Source organism: Coregonus lavaretus, assembly GCF_964263955.1.
Source record: "Coregonus lavaretus genome assembly, chromosome: 39".
Classification (NCBI taxonomy): Eukaryota; Metazoa; Chordata; class Actinopteri; order Salmoniformes; family Salmonidae; genus Coregonus; species Coregonus lavaretus.
The window spans coordinates 5930051-5950023 of NC_140026.1; the positions used below are offsets into that span (position 1 = coordinate 5930051).

At 42.4% G+C, this 19973-nt stretch overlaps 1 protein-coding gene across 1 annotated transcript; it reads right to left on the reverse strand.

Moving 5' to 3' along the window:
• Window positions 1-604: 604 nt before the first annotated feature.
• Window positions 605-19855, reverse strand: LOC311112666 (uncharacterized protein). Its single transcript, XM_084155803.1, has 9 exons — window positions 19813-19855; window positions 17679-17997; window positions 17151-17330; window positions 16614-16832; window positions 5765-5860; window positions 3657-3890; window positions 3445-3467; window positions 2949-3094; window positions 605-2349 (listed from the first exon to the last, which is right to left on the reverse strand). The coding sequence occupies exons 2-9, from the start codon at window positions 17934-17936 to the stop codon at window positions 2120-2122; spliced, it is 1386 nt and encodes a 461-aa protein (XP_084011929.1). The 5' UTR covers window positions 17937-17997; window positions 19813-19855; the 3' UTR covers window positions 605-2119.
• Window positions 19856-19973: the final 118 nt, after the last annotated feature.

Genomic DNA, 19973 nt, shown 5'->3' on the forward strand with positions numbered 1-19973 from the left:
GTCTACTTCGATGCTAATTAGCTTTTTCGAACCAGAGTAAATAGAGACGAATATATTGATAAAAGTAACTTTGTCTACGAGATTTACATGGTTATCAAAACGTTACACCAGGGTAAGCCAACCCGAAACACAGCCCTTATTTTAAATGTTTCTAAAATCCCCTATAGGAAAAATGAATGGTGGAAAAACAATTGGAACATTTCCCTGTTTGACCGCTAGGTTTTAATGGTATTATGACACTTCCACTGTGGGGCTCTATTTTAGTGTCACATATTTGCATTTGCTATGTTAGGTCTGACATGAGACATTTCTTTGAATTATAGTTTCAAGAATTCACAATCCAAATGCAGTTTGACTGTTTAATGTAAACATAATATGTGGTCGTCTGAAAGAAGTTAATGAAATGTAATAATAATAGCACATAGCATTTTTTTATATATGTATATTTTTTTATAACATTCATGCTGAGTTTATCGGCTGGATAGAATGACAATTTTACCACATTCAAAATCACCAGTATGAAAACACCCCCAAAATATTATATATATTTTTCAAATCAAATTTTTTTTAATCCCTTGCAGGACAAAAAAGCCATTTATCACCATGTTCTTTTCAGAACTGTGCAAATGGATAATGATACAAAACATGTCTAAAGTAACAAGTTATCTATTGCTGCAACCATTAGAAGTAGGCCTACAAATGTTTCTCCGAACTACAAGTCATGAGACATGGGTCATGTTCATTAGTGCACACCATTTCAAAACGCAAAAGGAGAACAAGGGCTACTTATTGGACCAGTTCTGGTAGATCTCTCCCTGTTTCAGTCCGTTCTCCCCCCTCCCCCCGTTTGGTGCCTAATGAATACGACCCAGATGTGCAACTGATTAAAAACATAATACTGTAAGAACAATTAATTATTAAACAACAGACTGATAAACATATAGCTCACCATCTTTTACATAACTTTCAAAACACCCACGCTTCACATACTCATCCACCCGTTTCTTAAGTATTCTTTGGTTTCATTCTATCACCTAACTTTCTTTGGTATAAATTCACATCAAGCAGAATAGTCAGGACACACACTCACATTTGTCTGGTTACACATATACACCTAAATGCTAGCCCAGATCTATTTCTGCTGTCTGGCCAACTCCGATGGTCATTAATATTGGAGCTGGCAAGACCGCACAAACAGATCTGATCTGGGACCATGCTACCTAAATGCACTAATGGTGAATAATTAGTCCTGAGCCCATTGTTGTTTATGAAGAAATTCATTTCTGCCAGTGGTCAGTGCAACACTTAAATTATTTATATTATGTATAATTATTTATCAAAATGCCATCAAATAATAAACACCTTATAATACATAGTAGAAAAAAAGAAGGGAAGCGCTGCTAAGGTACACAATAGTAGATTCTGGTAGACAGAAGGTGCTCTTTGGTAAAAGGTGTAAATTGGTCATCATAAAGAAAGGAGGACCAAGGCTCTCTTTATATAATTAATTTAAATGCCTTTATTTGTATAATACATGTCTTCCAGAGAAGACATAATACAGCCCTAACCTGGGTTCAAATACTAGGTGAAATTATTACAAATACTTCCATCTGCGCTTGATCGAGCTTGCCTGGTTTAACGGAAGCAATAGAATAGATACAAAACTACACTACAAAGCAAACGCAGAAAAGTATTTCAAAAATGTCAAATACTACTTGGACCCAGGTCTGCAACAGAGCGGTTGGGCACATCAAAAGTGCTTTAGTTAAAAACAAAACCGTATGAGGTTAGAATGAGAAGCCCAGTTTCAAGTGTTTATGTTATTCCAGTATCATCCTGAACTTTAGAAAAATTGTCTACGTCCCAAATGGCACCCTTTTGCCTATGTAGGGCCCTGGTCAAAAGTAGTGCACTATATAACAAATAGGGTGCCATTTGGGATAATACACAAACATCTCCCCTTCTAAACATTGATGTATAATATTGAAAAGGTTTCCCAAAATGGTTATTTTGGTAATATATGGAAAAATCCAAAGTAATATTTTCACACATTATTCTCCCACTGACATCAATGCATGACTTTTTGACTGAAAATCTGACTTAAATGGAAGTCATTTCATCAGTCTGAATGACTCTCCTCTTCCTCTTCTTCTTCATCCTCCTCGTCTTCCTGACCGTCGGGACTGTAAAGTTCGTCTGCTGACTCACTCTGGTCGTGTACACCCTCCTCTTCCTCACTCCTCATCTCCTCAGCTTCTTCTTGCTCATCTCCATCACTGCTGTCGTCATCATCTTCGTCCTCCTCCTCCTCCTCTCCTCCGCTGTCCTCCTCTACCCTGACTACAGGACCTGGTAGAAGACAAAACCGTTTAAGATGGAATCCACATTTGGTGAAACCGTGCCACTGTTCGCCCCCCAGTCTCTTTGTTATTGTTTTTGTTGATGAAACTGAGGAGAGGAGCGTCCGACAGCGTTGTTAAAGACATATGCTGTTCTAAAGACATGTTGCAGTACATATTCTGCTGTTCTAAAGAAATGTTGCAGTACATATTCTGCTGTTCTAAAGACATGTTGCAGTACATATTCTGCTGTTCTAAATACATGTTGCAGTATATATTCTGCTGTTCTATCGCGCGTGCAATGAAGTCTGAGGAGAAAAATGTGTTTGTGTTTTCAAGTAACTTCTTCAGGTTTGTTTATTTGTCGAACACACACACACAAAAGACAAGTAAAAGAAACCGTGCAGATAGAAAAAAGCTATGTAAAAAGAAATGTACATGTGAAGCTGCAAACCCAAAGGGCTTATTTAAAAACCCACCAAAAATATATACATATGTGAACATGATACATTATACTTTTTGTGTGCTCTTGTGCCCACAAATTCAAAATGTATTCAAAACACCCTGGTTCCCTCTCTCCTTTATCACACACACCAGTCTGTTACTCACAGAGCTCGTTGATGAAGTGAGAGACGTGAGAGTGTACTTCAGTGAGGAAGTCTTCCTGTTTAGCCTCCATTGACTCGGCCAGGCCGTCTGAGTCCACGCAAGCACACTCTGGGTGGAACAGGGGTTTCTTCAACTGCCTGCAGAAACTGGGACACACAAACACACTCGCATTAGCAATGGACCATAGATATCAGTGGTTAGTAGGTGGTCAGGTTGAGAGAGAGAAAGACACACACACTGCAAATGGCTAAACACCCATAGACATTTGGAGAGACACACACACACTGCAAATGGCACAACAACCATAGACATTTGGAGAGACACACACACACACACTACAAATGGCGCAACACCCATAGACATTTGGAGAGACACACACACTGCAAATGGTGCAACACCCATAGACAGTTGGAGAGACACACGCATGCACACACACACACACACACACACACACACACACACACACAACCAAACAAGCAAACAAACAAACACTTACTTTTTGCTTGTTGACTTGTACGCCTAAACAGCAAATCAGCAAAGAATACCATTACTTAGTTCACGAAAATAAAAAAATTAAGCTATTTAGATAACAGCAGGAGGTTTTAAAAATAATAATGTTACATGCATATCCATTTGTCCATGTATATCAATTTATCCACTTGTGGCTGAATTACTACCAGAAGAATGTGTCAAAAACCAAGCACTGACCTCCAGGAAGCAGAAGGGGTCGTTCTCCTGGGCGAGGGTCTGGATGCCACTGTGGACATCCTGCAGCCGGGACTGGTCCTGGACCGCCTTGGCTATGTTTCGCTGGATGCTGGAGCTACACTCGACCCCGTGGGAGCAGGAACAGTCCCTGAGGGAGGTGAGGAATCCCTCCAGATGGACCTGTAACACCTCCCCCAAGGCTGTGACCCGCTGGTCTGAGCCCTCCAGGAACCTCTGCACAGAGAGAGATAGGGAGAGGGTTGAGAGTTGTGTGTCTAACCAAAGAAAACTAACTAATCAGTATCCAAAGTTTCTCTTCATCTTCACATATGAAAACAGAGAAAACCAAATACAAAAAAATTAAAAACTAAAACAAAAAATATCAAAATATACGGCTCTGTAAACAATCCAAATACATGACACCTTACATTATGGAAAGGAGTGCTGATCTAGGATCAGGTCCGACCGTCCGCCCCTTTGTCCATAATCATGTTCATTACAATCTTAAAATGCAAAAATGATCCTAGATAGGACTGTTACGGTGACCATATTACCGAATCACGAATCATGACGGCAGTCAAATTCCAAGTGAAAGTTTAGTCACGGTAATTAGGCTTCTCCAAGCTCTGATGCTGCTGATGGTCATTAGTAGCCTACCAAACTTGCTAACTGCCTGGTACTCCGCACTCTATTGTCCCTCTAATCACTGACATCTTTGCAAATGTTATCAAAAATCTAATCAAACACACTGAGCTCATGTTGCGCAACATTTCTATAGGCTATGCAATTGCGTGAGAAAACAGTTTTGATGGCCTCTATTAAAAAGAGGAGGATCCCATCAGCTTTCTATAGGCTAGGCCTACTATATTTATTTCTCAACTTTGCTTTGATTTACAACAGGAGTATAGCTTACCTGGCTGGCATGAAAATGAACCACGGGAAAAGAGTACTCCATTCGCTATTGAAGTTCATAGATTACATGTATTTTTTCCCCCTGCCCCTGTTTCGAGACAGGTGCATGATAATGGTCCACACTTATATTATTTAGTATATGTAAAGACAAGATTAAATCAAGAATACTCTGCCGAAAAGTAAATGGGGACAGTTCTTCTAATATCTTCAATATTCACCTAGCCTGTGAGAAAGACCCGATCACGTGACGGGCATTGGCTAATAAGAATTGAGCGATCTGAGAGAGCCATGTGAGTGAGAGGCGCTTTGGAGCATGCAGCCGGGAGAAGGGAATTATAATGATTATATTCAGCCCAAGGGCACAATGGCCACAGGCCGCAAAAGGCATGGATGTTTTTAGGGGGCATTACGGCCACACAAAGGGGATGCTGCCGGGAAAATGGAGGCATTATCAAGTGCTTGTCAAATTGTGAATGAGAGACTGATGAAGTGTGTACAGTCTGCGCAAAAAACTAAGCAGAGCTCATGCCTTTCATGCAACTTTTTTCAAATCATCATTAGAGTCGCATCATGCAGCCTTAGAATGTATTAAAAATCAAAACATATAGCACAACGTTTGTATCGCAACTAAAGTTGCATAAATCACTCTAAATTAAGCATAATAGGAGGATCTGTTTCTTTTTTAACCGCTCAACACAGTCCCTCAAATCGTTTGGGGAAAATATCATTTTTATTTTATTCAGCTATGTTCAATTGTATTCTTCATACTATAAAATAATGCCACAGAAATCTAAGCAAATCTTGTCTGCTAAATGAACTAGTGTAGCCCACAGGTCATATGGCATAGCCAGATCAGGGCCTAACATAAGGATAACTCAGAGTATGCTGTTCTGTTCTTCTGAAATAGACTAGATTTTCTTAATATCATGTTTCTTTAGACCTGTCTAAAATAAATAATGGATTTATTGTGATGGTGTAGGCTATATTACATGGATTTATTAGACTTTTTAAAGTGTAGATGTTCCAAAGGTCTGCATTAGAGGCTTGTAGGCTATGTGTGGAAGCCAGGAGATGCTAAATGTGTTTATGTTAATTAACGGTCAATTACTGTGAGACTGGCAGTTATTTGCTTGACAATCACCGGCTGACAAAATGTCATGGCCGCCACAGCCCAAATCCAAGATAAGCAATATTACCTCGTTCAGTCGTTCTTGTTCTTTCTGCTCCTGGAGATTTCTCTCTGCTTTGTTCAGCTTCCTGTCCACCTTCTGTAGCTGGGTCTCCAGAGAGCCCTGACACCAGAGAGGGAGAGAGTGTTTGGGGGAGGGGAGAGAGAGAGACATATGTTACATTCAGTGTATTTTTATTTTTTAGGGGGTAGATCAGCTTTAATATTGCAGATAGATTTTAACTTCCATCAATGTAATTGTCTGCATCACTTCCAATCCCCCATGTTTTTTTCCCGCAAATATACAGCTGCGGAAAAAATTAAGAGACCACTGCAAAATTATCAGTTTCTCTGGTTTTACTATTTATAGGTATGTGTTTGGGTAAAAATAACATTTTTGTTTTATTATATAAACTACTGACAACATTTCTCCCAAATTCCAAATAAAAATATTGTCATTTAGAGCATTTATTTGCAGAAAATGACAACTGGTCAAAATAACAAAAAATATGCAGTGTTGTCAGTTCATGTTCATTTTTAAACAACACAATACTAATGTTTTAACTAAGGAAGAGTTCAGAAATCAATATTTGGTGGAATAACCCTGATTTTCAATCACAGCTTTCATGCGTCTTGGCATGCTCTCCACCAGTCTTTCACATTGATGTTGGGTGAATTTATGCCACTCCTGGCGCAAGAATTCATGCAGCTCGGCTTTGTTTGATGGCTTGTGACCATCCATCTTCCTCTTGATCACATTCCAGAAGTTTTCAATGGGGTTCAGGTCTGGAGATTGGGCTGGCCATGACAGGGTCTTGATCTGGTGTTCCTCCATCCACACCTTGATTGACCTGGCTGTGTGGCATGGCGCATCGTCCTGCTGGAAAAACGAATCCTCAGAGTTGGGGAACAATGTCAGAGCAAAAGGAAGCAAGTTTTCTTCCAGGACAACCTTGTACGTGGCTTGATTCATGCGTCCTTCACAAAGACAAATCTGCCCGATTCCAGCCTTGCTGAAGCACCCCCAGATCATCACCGATCCTCCACCAAATTTTACAGTGGGTGCGAGACACTGTGGCTTGTAGGCCTCTCCAGGTCTCCGTCTAACCATTAGACGACCAGGTGTTGGGCAAAGCTGAAAATTGGACTCAGAGAAGATGACCTTACTCCAGTCCTCTACGGTCCAATCCTTATGGTCTTTGCAAACCTCAGCCTGGCTCTTCTTTGCTTCTAATTGATGAAGGGCTTTTTTCTAGCTTTGCACGACTTCAGCCCTGCCCCTAGGAGCCTGTTTCGAACCGTCCTCGCCATGCACTTCACTCCAGCTGCCGTTTGCCATTATTTTTGTAGGTCACTTGATGTCATCCTACGGTTGTTGAGTGACATTCGAATGAGTTGGCGGTCATCCCAGTCAGTAGAGAGTCGTTTTCGCCCTCTGCCGGTCTGTAGCTTTGTTGTCCCCAATGTCTGCTGCTTGACCTTGTTCTTATGAACCGCCGTCTTTGAAATTTTAAGGATGGAAGCAACCTGACGCTCCCTGTATCCCTCTGCCAGTAAAGCCAGAATTGACCCCTTCTTTTCCTCACTCAAAACTTTCCTTTTCAACTCTTTTGGCATGGTCAATAGTTATTTTTTGATTAATATTACTTTTGAGGTACTATTAGCACTGTTTTTGCCATCCAGCTGGTCCTATTGCAAGAGGATAGTGATGACAACAGCAGTGGTTTTTATACTTTTCCTCGTTAAATAAGATTTGGTTCATTTGATCACCTATTCAGTACCTAATTCAGTAGAATGAGGTGTGCCTGTGTTGGAATTCAACAGACACTGGAATGGAATGGCTGTCATACATGTAGAGATGCTGATTTAAGAAAAATTTGCAGTGGTCACTTAATTTTTTCCACAGCTGTATATACATATACAGTGGCTTCCGGAAGTATTCAACCCCCTAGGCATTTTTCCTATTTTGTTGCCTTACAACCTGGAATTAAAATGGATTTTTTGGGGGGGGGTTTATCATTTGATTTTAACAACATGCCTACCACTTTGAAGATTTTGTACCTACCACTTTGTAGAGCCACCTTTTGCAACAATTACAGTTGCAAGTATCTTGGGGTAAGTCTCTATAAGCTTGGCACATCTAGCCACTGGGATTTATGACCATTCATCAAATCAAAACTGCTCCAGCTCCTTCAAGTTGGATGGGTTCCGCTGGTGTACAGCAATCTTTAAGTCAAACCACAGATTCTCAATTGGATTGAGGTCTGGGCTTTGACTAGGCCATTCCAAGACATTTAAATGTTTCCCCTTAAACCACTCGAGTGTTGCTTTAGCAGTATGCTTAGGGTCATTATCCTGCTGGAAGGTGAACCTCTGTCCCAGTCTCAAATCTCTGGAAGACTGAAACAGGTTTCCCTCAACAATTTCCCTGTATTTAGCGCCACCCATCCTTCCTTCAATTCTGACCAGTTTCCCAGTCCCTGCCGATGAAAAACATCCCCACAACATGATGCTGCCTCCACCATGCTTCACTGTGGGGAAGGTGTTCTCGGGGTGAAGAGAGGTGTTGGGTTTGCGGCAGACATAGATTTTTCCTTGATGGCATTTTTTTTTAAATATTAGTCTCATCTGACCAGAGTACATTCTTCCATATGATTTGGGAGTCTCCCACATTCCTTTTGGCGAACACCAAATGTGTTTGCTTATTTTGTTCTTTAAGCAATGGCTTTTTTTCTGGCCACTCTTCCGTAAAGCCCAGCTCTGTGGAGTGTACGGCTTAAAGTGGTCCTATGGACAGATACTCCAATCTCTGCTGTGGAGCTTTGCAGCTCCTTCAGGGTTATCTTTGGTCTCTTTGTTGCCTCTCTGATTAATGCCCTCCTTGCCTGGTCCGTGAGATTGGGTGGGAGGCCCTCTCTTGGCAGGTTTGTTGTGGTGCCATATTCTTTCCATTTTTTAATAATGGATTTAAATGGTGCTCCGTGGGATGTTCAAAGTTTCAGATATTTTTTTATAACCCAACCCTGATCTGATCTGTACTCCACAACTTTGTCCTTGACCTGTTTGGAGAGCTCCTTGTTCTTCATGGTGCCGCTTGTTTGGTGGTGCCCCTTGCTTAGTGGTGTTGCAGACTCTGGGACCTTTCAGAACAGGTGTATATGTACTGATATCATGTGACACTTAGATTGCACACAGGTGGACTTTATTTAACTAATTATATGACTTCTGAATGTAATTGGTTGCACCAGATGTTATTCAGGGGCTTCATAGCAAAGGGGAGAATACATATGCACGTACCACTTTTCCGTTATTTATTTATTTTACTTTTTTTTTTAAACAAGTTATTTTTTTCATTTCACTTCACCAATTTGGACTATTTTGTGTATGTCCATTACATCCAAATAAAAATCAATTTAAATTACAGGTTGTAATGCAACAAAATAGGAAAAAACGCCAAGGGGGATGAATAATTTTGCAAGGCACTGTATGTACATTACATACACACACACGTTTGGGGTCACTTAGAAATGTCCTTGTTTTCGAAAGAAAATCAATTTTGTCCATAAAAACATCAAATTGTTCAGAAATACAGTGTAGACATTGTTAATGTTGTAAATGGCTATTGTAGCTGGAAACGGCTGATTTTTTATGGAATATCTACATAGGCATACAGAGGCCCATTATCAGCAACCAACAGTCCTGTGTTCCAATGGCACGTTGTGTTTGCTAATCCACGTTTTTCATTTTAAAAAGGCTAATTGATCATTAGAAACCCCTTTTGCAATTATGTTAGCACAGCTGAAAACTGTTGTGCTGATTAAAGAAGCAATAAAGCTGGCCTTCTTGAGACTTGTTGAGTATCTGGAGCATCAGCAATTGTGGGTTCGATTACAGAATCTAAATGACCAGAAACAAATAACTTTCTTCTGAAACTCGTCAGTCTATTCTTGTTCTGAGAAATAACGGCTATTCCATGCGAGAAATTGCCAAGAAACTGAAGATCTCGTACAACACTGTGTACTACTCCATTCACAGAAAAGCGCAAACTGGCTCTAACCAGAATAGAAAGAGGAGTGGGAGGCCCCGGTGCACAACTGAGCAAGAAGACAAATACATTACGGTGTGTAGTTTGAGAAACAGGCGCCTCACAGGTCCTCAACTGGAAGCTTCATTAAATAGTACCCGCAAAACACCAGCCTCAATGTCAACAGTGAAGAGGCGACTCCCGGATGCTGACCTTCTAGGCAGAGTTGCAAAGAAAAAGCCATATCTCAGACTGGCCAATAAAAATAAAAGATTAAGATGGGCAAAAGAACACAGACACTGGACAGAGGAAAATTTGAAAAAAAGTGTTATGGACAGACGAATCAAAGTTTGAGGTGTTCGGATCACAAAGAAGAACATTTGTGAGATGCAGACCAAATGAAAAGATGCTGGAGGAGTGCTTGATGCCATCTGTCAAGCATGGTGGAGGCAATGTAATGGTCTGGGGGTGCTTTGGTGCTGGTAAAGTGGTAGTATTCCGTCTGAAGAAGGAATACTATCACTCTATTTTGCAACACCATGCCATACCCTGTGGACGGCGCTTTATTGGAGCTCCAAACTATGCAATAACTATTTAGGGAAGAAGCAGTCAGCTGGTATTCTGTCTACAATGGAGTGGCCAGCACAGTCACCAGATCTCAACCCTATTGAGCTGTTGTGGGAGCAGCTTGACCTCAACAAATTGACAACTAGAATGCCAAAGGTCTGCAAGGATGTAATTGCTGCATTCTTTGACGAAAACAAAGTTTGAAGGACACAATTATTATTTCTATTAAAAATCATTATTTCTAACCTTGTCAATGACTACATTTCCTATGCATTTTGCTATATTTCCTATTCAAACTAATTTCATGTATGTTTTCATGGAAAACAAGGACATTTCTAAGTGACCCCAAACTTTTGAACAGTAATATATATATATATATATACACACACACAGTGGGGAGAACAAGTATTTGATACACTGCTGATTTTGCAGGTTTTCCTACTTACAAAGCATGTAGAGGTCTGTAATTTTTATCACAGGTACACTTCAACTGTGAGAGACGGAATCTAAAACAAAAATCCCGAAAATCACATTGTATGATTTTTAAGTAATAATTTGCATTTTATTGCATGACATAAGTATTTGATCACCTACCAACCAGTAAGAATTCCAGCTCTCACAGACCTGTTAGTTTTTCTTTAAGAAGCCCTCCTGTTCTCCACTCATTACCTGTATTAACTGCACCTGTTTGAACTCGTTACCTATATAAAAGACACCTGTCCACACTCAATCAAACAGACTCCAACCTCTCCACAATGGCCAAGACCAGAGAGCTGTGTAAGGACATCCGGGATAAAATTGTAGACCTGCACAAGGCTGGGATGGGCTACAGGACAATAGGCAAGCAGCTTGGTGAGAAGGCAACAACTGTTGGCGCAATTATTAGAAAATGGAAGAAGTTCAAGATGACGGTCAATCACCCTCGGTCTGGGGCTCCATGCAAGAGCTCACCTCGTGGGGCATCAATGATCATGAGGAAGGTGAGGGATCAGCCCAGAACTACACGGCAGGACCTGGTCAATGACCTGAAGAGAGCTGGGACCACAGTCTCAAAGAAAACCATTAGTAACACACTATGCCGTCATGGATTAAAATCCTGCAGCGCACGCAAGGTCCCCCTGCTCAAGCCAGCGCATGTCCAGGCCCGTCTGAAGTTTGCCAATGACAATCTGGATGATCCAGAGGAGGAATGGTCTAAACTCCAATCGCCGTGTTTGGAGGAAGAAGAAGGATGAGTACAACCCCAAGAACACCATCCCAACCGTAAAGCATGGAGGTGGAAACATCATTCTTTGGGGATGCTTTTCTGCAAAGGGGACAGGACAACTGCACTGCATCAAACAACCTCCTTCCCTCATTAAGAGCATTGAAGATGGGTCGTGGCTGGGTCTTCCAGCATGACAACGACCCGAAACACACAGCCAGGGCAACTAAGGAGTGGCTCTGTAAGAAGCATCTCAAGGTCCTGGAGTGGCCTAGCCAGTCTCCAGACCTGAACCCAATAGAACATCTTTGGAGGGAGATGTTCGTATTGCCCAGCGACAGCCCCGAAACCTGAAGGATCTGGAGAAGGTCTGTATGGAGGAGTGGGCCAAAATCCCTGCTGCAGTGTGTGCAAACCTGGTCAAGACCTACAGGAAACGTATGATCTCTGTAATTGCAAACAAAGGTTTCTTTACCAAATATTAAGTTCTGCTTTTCTGATGTATCAAATACTTATGTCATGCAATAAAATGCAAATTAATTACATCAAAAATCATACAATGTGATTTTCTGGATTTTAGATTCCGTCTCTCACAGTTGAAGTGTACCTATGATAAAAAATTACAGACCTCTACATGCTTTGTAAGTAGGAAAACCTGCAAAATCGGCAGTGTATCAAATACTTGTTCTCCCCACTGTGTGTGTGTGTGTGTGTGTGTGTGTGTGTGTGTGTATATATATATATATATACACACACACACACACACACACACACACACACACACACACTGCTCAAAAAATAAAGGGAACACTTAAACAACACAATGTAACTCCAAGTCAATCACACTTCTGTGAAATCAAACTGTCCACTTAGGAAGCAACACTGATTGACAATACATGTCACATGCTGTTGTGCAAATGGAATAGACAACAGGTGGAAATTATAGGCAATTAGCAAGACACCCCCAATAAAGAAGTGGTTCTGCAGGTGGTGACCACAGACCACTTCTCAGTTCCTATGCTTCCTGGCTGATGTTTTGGTCACTTTTGAATGATTTTGAATGCTTTTTTTGAATGATTTTGAGTGCTTTCACTCTAGTGGTAGCATGAGACGGAGTCTACAACCCACACAAGTGGCTCAGGTAGTGCAGCTCATCCAGGATGGCACATCAATGCGAGCTGTGGCAAGAAGGTTTGCTGTGTCTGTCAGCGAAGTGTCCAGAGCATGGAGGCGCTACCAGGAGACAGGCCAGTACATCAGGAGACGTGGAGGAGGCCGTAGGAGGGCAACAACCCAGCAGCAGGACCGCTACCTCCGCCTTTCTGCAAGGAGGAGCAGGAGGAGCACTGCCAGAACCCTGCAAAATGACCTCCAGCAGGCCACAAATGTGCATGTGTCAAACGGTCAGAACCAGACTCCATGAGGGTGGTATGAGGGCCCGACGTCCACAGGTGGGGGTTGTGCTTACAGCCCAACACCGTGCAGGACGTTTGGCATTTGCCAGAGAACACCAAGATTGGCAAATTCGCCACTGCCGCCCTGTGCTCTTCACAGATTAAAGCAGGTTCACACTGAGCACATGTGACAGAGTCTGGAGACGCAGTGGAGAACGTTCTGCTGCCTGCAACATCCTCCAGCATGACCGGTTTAGCGGTGGGTCAGTCATGGTGTGGGGTGGCAATTTCTTTTGGGGGGGGGGGGGGGGGGGGGGGTCGCACAGCCCTCCATGTGCTCGCCAGAGGTAGCCTGACTGCCATTAGGTACCGAGATGAGATCCTCAGACCCCTTGTGAGACCATATGCTGGTGCGGTTGTCCCTGGGTTCCTCCTAATGCAAGACAATGCAAGACCTCATGTGACTGGAGTGTGTCAGCAGTTCCTGCAAGAGGAAGGCATTGATGCTATGGACTGGCCCGCCCGTTCCCCAGACTTGCATCCCAATTGAGCACATCTGGGACATCATGTCTCACTCCATCCACCAACGCCACGTTGCACCACAGACTGTCCAGGAGTTGGCGGATGCTTTAGTCCAGGTCTGGGAGGAGATCCCTCAGGAGACCATCCGCCACCTCATCAGGAGCATGCCCAGGCGTTGTAGGGAGGTCATACAGGCACGTGGAGGCCACACACACTACTGAGCCTCATTTAGACTTGTTTTAAGGACATTACATCAAAGTTGGATCAGCCTGTAGTGTGGTTTTCCACTTTAATTTTGAGGGTGACTCCAAATCCAGACCTCCATGGGTTGATAAATTTGATTTCCATTGATAATTTCTGTGTGATTTTGTGTCAGCACATTCAACTATGTAAAGAAAAAAGTATTTAATAAGATTATTTCATTCATTCAGATCTAGGATGTGTTGTTTAAGTGTTCCCTTTATTTTTTTGAGCAGTGTGTATACAGTGAGGGAAAAAAGTATTTGATCCCCTGCTGATTTTGTACGTTTGCACACTGACAAAGAAATGATCAGTCTATAATTCTAATGGTAGGTTTATTTGAACAGTGAGAGACAGAATAACAACAACAAAATCCAGAAAAACGCATGTCAAAAATGTTATAAATTGATTTGCATTTTAATGAGGGAAATAAGTATTTGACCCCCTCTCAATCAGAAAGATTTCTGGCTCCCAGGTGTCTTTTATACAGGTAACGAGCTGAGATTAGGAGCACACTCTTAAAGGGAGTGCTCCTAATCTCAGCTTGTTACCTGTAGAAAAGACACCTGTCCACAGAAGCAATCAATCAGTCAGATTCCAAACTCTCCACCATGGCCGAGACCAAAGAGCTCTCCAAGGATGTCAGGGACAAGATTGTAGATCTACACAAGGCTGGAATGGGCTACAAGACCGTCGCCAAACAGCTTGGTGAGAAGGTGACAACAGTTGGTGCGATTATTCGCAAATGGAAGAAACACAAAAGAACTGTCAATCTCCCTCGGCCTGGGGCTCCATGGAAGATCTCACCTCGTGGAGTTGCAATGATCATGAGAACGGTGAGGAATCAGCCCAGAACTACACGGGAGGAACTTGTCAATGATCTCAAGGCAGCTGGGACCATAGTCTCCAAGAAAACAATTGGTAACACACTACGCCGTGAAGGACTGAAATCCTGCAGCGCCCGCAAGGTCCCCCTGCTCAAGAAAGCACATATACAGGGCCGTCTAAAGTTTGCCAATGACCATCTGAATGATTCAGAGGAGAACTGGGTGAAAGTGTTGTGGTCAGATGAGACCAAAATGGAGCTCTTTGGCATCAACTCAACTCGCAGTGTTTGGAGGAGGAGGAATGCTGCCTATGACCCCAAGAACACCATCCCCACCGTCAAACATGGAGGTGGAAACATTATGCTTTGGGGGTGTTTTTCTGCTAAGGGGACAGGACAACTTCACCACATCAAAGGGACGATGGACGGGGCCATGTACCGTCAAATCTTGGGTGAGAACCTCCTTCCCTCAGCCAGGGCATTGAAAATGGGTCGTGGATGGGTATTCCAGCATGACAATGACCCAAAACACACGGCCAAGGCAACAAAGGAGTGGCTCAAGAAGAAGCACATTAAGGTCCTGGAGTGGCCTAGCCAGTCTCCAGACCTTAATCCCATAGAAATTCTGTGGAGGGAGCTGAAGGTTCGAGTTTCCAAACGTTAGCCTCGAAACCTTAATAACTTGGAGAAGATCTGCAAAGAGGAGTGGAACAAAATCCCTCCTGAGATGTGTGCAAACCTGATGGTCAACTACAAGAAACATCTGACATCTGTGATTGCCAACAAGGGTTTTTCCACCAAGTACTAAGTCATGTTTTGCAGAGGAGTCAAATACTTATTTCCCTCATTAAATTGCAAATCAATTTCTAACATTTTTGACATGCATTTTTCTGGATTTTTGTTTTGTTATTCTGTCTCTCACTGTTCAAATAAACCTACCATTAAAATTATAGACTGATCATGTCTTTGTCAGTGGGCAAACGTACAAAATCAGCAGGGGATCAAATACTTTTTTCCCTCACTGTATAACCTGGATTGCCATTGCATTACATTACATTTTTGTCAAGCAATTATTATTTTAGCAAACAATTATTGTGGTTCTTCCAATATTCTCCCTAACATCCCCTTGCAACAGATGTGGGATACACACACACACACACACACACACACACACACACACACACACAACCCCTTTCCTCCACAATCAACCATAAACTCAGATACTCAACGGTTGCTACATCCCAGAGCCCAACTCAAGAGAGGACCTGATTTACAAATGCATATACAGTTACAGCTGTTTGAGAAAGCATGCAAGATTGAGCAAAAATTGACACAAATTTGAGCTTCGATTAACCTATGTCAAGTCCTAGGTGATGGAGATCAGATCCACCCCCTTCCCATGAAACACACACACTGGTCCCCCATTGTAACCATTTCCCCAAGCATCTCTATGCAGTCAGACCTTTGATTATTTTGTGCCACCAGGGCCACAATTATATGCATTTACAGTCAATCTCTATGACAAGACTATAGTGAGGGTAAATGGTGAACTGAACTGGAAATGTCTCCCTTTCTCTCATTGGTTCGGACAAGTCACTTCAGGAAGCAGCTTGAACAATTCATTCAAACAGTGAGATCACATCACGTTTCGTCTGCATCTCAAATGGCACCCTATTCCCTTTATAGTGCACTACTTTTGGCCAGAGCCCTATGGGATCTCTCTCTTTCCACCATATAGTCTATAGGGTGACATTTGGGACTCTCTCATTCGCTCAACCATGTCAGACCACAGCAGTGACAATGACATTCACCTGTGTTCTAGACTCATCAATGGCCATTCTGTGGAGGCCTAGTCTAGAGGTGTGGTTTGTGTGTGTACCTTTTGTTTGACCGAAAGTGATAGGGAGTACATACTACTTGCGTGTGAGTGCCTTTGGTTTTTAGAGTACTACATTTAGGCCTGTACATCCCCCCTCCTGACCAGTAGACCAACAAACAGAGACCTCTACCTCTACCCCTCTTCCATAATGATATGGAACCTAAACACAGTGATTAACCTATTAGACATTGTTTTATAGGTTCTAACTCTAGAGCTGTTACCTTCAGATCCTTCATGGTGTTCTTCAGGGTCTTGATGGTGTGTCCGGCGTGGCCCCCCTCTATGGTACAGGCATTGCAGACACACACCCGGTCGTCCATGCAGTAATAGCGGTACATCTCATCGTGTTCGGGACACTTCCTCTTCCTCAGGTCTCCCATGGGCTCGGTCAGCGGGTGCTCCCTAAACGCAGGCAGCTCCAGGTGGGGCTTCACGTGTTCCTGACACACGGACAAAATGAAGAAAAAGTCATGTTTGCCTCGACTTACCTGCTGATTTGAAAATGTAAAATAAAAACGAAGCTTTCAAAAAAAGACAGCATTATGCACATCCAACACTTGAATGTGTTGAGGATACTGGTGCTGTGTAAAAAATAGTTATTAGATAACGGAATAAGAATATTGGACTATTTCTGCTCTACAGTGATTTACCATGGGTGCACCATATGGGTGCCAAACATATTTGGAATTATGGATGCAAAAAAAAAAAGGTATTGGGAATAGCACTATTCCGTGTGTGTGGGCCTCCCAGATCTTTACCTGACACATGGACACCTCGCATTTCAGACACGTCTTCACCGCTACCTCCACTCCAGCCACAGGTTCCTGTTTCCCCGCCTTGCTAGTGTCCCCTGGAGAGCAGTAGTCACAGGGCACGGACATGGGGGTCTTGGCTGTTGCCGGGCAGCCGCCTGGTTGTTGTTGTCTTGACGATGCTGCCTGGACATCATAGAAACAGAGAGAAAGGAAGAGGAAGAGAGGAGTGTGTTTGCTGGTGGGCCTATAGGCTATGAATCAGTAGAGTAGGCTATTGTAGAGATGAATACTCCTGAAACTAAGGTCTTAAAATTCATATCAACTTTACTTTGGTGCTTTTAGCTACCGCTCCACAGCTATTGTGACCAGGGGCCGTATGTATCAAGCATATCAGAATAGGAGTGCTGATCTAGGATCAGGTCCCTCCTGTCCATGTAACCTTTTCATTATGACCGAAAAAGGTTAAACTTATCCTAAATCAGTACTCCTCCTCTGAGACACTTTATGAATACGGCCCCAGACAGCACATACCTGTCCCCTGCAGCGGAAGTCGTCTGCGATGTTGGCAAGCTTAAAGTTCTTCTGGGAGGCTGCAGAGCAGCGGTGGCTCTCTCGGCACTCGGGGCAACGGAAGCGGCCTCGCTCCGCTTGGCGTTTGAGGCGGCGGACACACAGGAGGCAGAAGTTGTGGCCGCAGGGCAGCAGGTGGGGGTCCCGGAACAGGTCCAAGCACACGGGACAGGTGAGCTCATCTTCTAGAAGAGTGGACTGGTCCATAGAGGTAGCCATGATGGGAAGAGGGAGAGCTGATGTTGTGGGGGGAAGAGCTGAGGTATGTGTGGTGTGGTCGCTGTAGAATAGTAGACACAGAAAACATTTCAGATTAGATGTTCAAGATATAAAAGTATTATACACTGAGTGTACAAAACATTAGGAACACCTGCTCTTTCCATGACAGAGTGACCAGGTGAATCCAGCTGAAAGCTATGATCCCTTATTGATGTCACTTGTTAAATCCACTTCAATCAGTGTAGACGTAGGAGAGGAGACAGTTGAGACATGGATTGCGTATGTGTGCCATTCAGAGGGTGAATGGGCAAGACAAACGATTTAAGTGCCTTTGAACAGGGTATGGTGGTAGGTGCCAGGCGCACCAGTTTGAGTGTGTCAAGAACTGCCCCGACGGGGGTTGCATAGCAATATTGGAAAAGGTGTTCTTAATGTTTTGTACACTCAGTGTATAATAATACAAATAATAATACAAATTGTCTACACTATCTTGACTCATAGACCAACAATTTGCAACAAACATATAGCAAAATGTAAAATAGGCCTTCTATTGCCTCTCTTCCTTGTTGTGATACACAGCCTAATAAAACAATGACAAACCTAAAAGCCTAAATAACGAGGTGATCAGCTAAGAAGTAACACGTATGGCAGTTTAAAACAAAACTACATTCAAACTTGTCACTTCCCCTTTCCTATCAACACTCTTGATGTTGGACCAGCTCTTAACTTGCTGACCTAAACACCTAAAGTTCAAAGGTCATGTGTGGCCATAGTTGCATGTCCGCTAATAGGTAATTTAAATTACAATAGTAGCCTCATAAATTACCAGTGGTGGAAAAAGTACCTAATTGTCATACTTGAGTAAAAGTAAAGATACCTTGATAGAAAATGACACAAGTAAAAGTGAAAGTCACCCAGTAAAACACTACTTGAGTTAGTCTAAAAAGCATTTGGTTTTAAATATACTTAAGTATCAAACGTAAATGTAATTGCAAAAATATACTTAAGTATCAAAAGTATAATGCATTTCAAATTCCTTATTTTAAGCAAACCAAAAAACATTTACTGATAGCCAGGGGCAAGCTCAGACATCATTAACAAAATGAAGCATGTGTTTAGTGAGTCCGCCGGATCAGAGGCAGTAGGGATGACCTGGGATGTTCTCTTGATAAGTGTTTGAATTAGACCATTTTCCTGTCCTGCTAAGCATTCAAAATGTAACGAGAACTTTTGGGTGTCAGGGAAAATGTATGGAGTAAAAAGTACATCATTTTCCTTAGGAATGTAGTGATGTAGAAGTTGTCAAAAATATAAATAATAAAGTACAGATACCCAAAATACGACTTAAGTAGTACTTTCAAGTATTTTTACACCACTGTAAATCACCATAATAACCAACATATGTATCTCTTTCAACAATACTGGAGATATAGCTGTGGGTTTAGGGTACATATTGTATGCAAGTGCAATGCTTCTAAACAAACGTAGTTGAGTTGAAACGTATTTATATTTTAAATAGATTACGCTGACCTATATGGCATGTTCCAGTTTAGAGAGCTGAGAATCGAATTAATTAACTAGCTGCCCTAGTTTAGCAGGTGGCATAAGGTCATGGCTAGATGGGATCCATCTTTTGTAAAATGAACGTCAAATGTTGAAATGTTTTGCATTTTAACTAACCCTAACCATTTTCCTAACCTTAACCTAATTATCCTAACCTGCTGAGTAAATTATTCTAACCTGCTATAAAAAGTCAAATCGGACGTTATTTGACAAAAACTGGATCCCTTCTAGCCCTGTCCGTGGCATATAGCAGCCCGAGCACACCTTGTGGAGCTAGCTAGCTTCAGTTGGTAACATTGGTCGCTTACCTTACCTCGATCTTAGATGACACCGTATTTCACAACTTATTCAGCCTCTCTCGTTCCTGGTCATAGCGAAATCTCAGGTGAACACGATTCAGGCACTTACAATTGTTTTTTGACCATTCTTGCCGGGGAACTGCAGGTGGGCTCGCTCGCTCAATCGGTAACCTCG

What these genes read in the sequence shown, in the direction of transcription:
- LOC311112666 (XM_084155803.1), bottom strand. Translation starts at nt 17,936, where the DNA reads ATGGCTACCTCTATGGACCAGTCCACTCTTCTAGAAGATGAGCTCACC. An exon ending in ACACCATGAAGGATCTGAAG is followed by an intron (nt 5,861 to 16,613) that starts GTAACAGCTCTA and finishes CTCTGGTGTCAG; the next exon opens with GGCTCTCTGGAGACCCAGCT. An exon ending in TCACTTCATCAACGAGCTCT is followed by an intron (nt 2,350 to 2,948) that starts GTGAGTAACAGA and finishes GTCTTCTACCAG; the next exon opens with GTCCTGTAGTCAGGGTAGAG.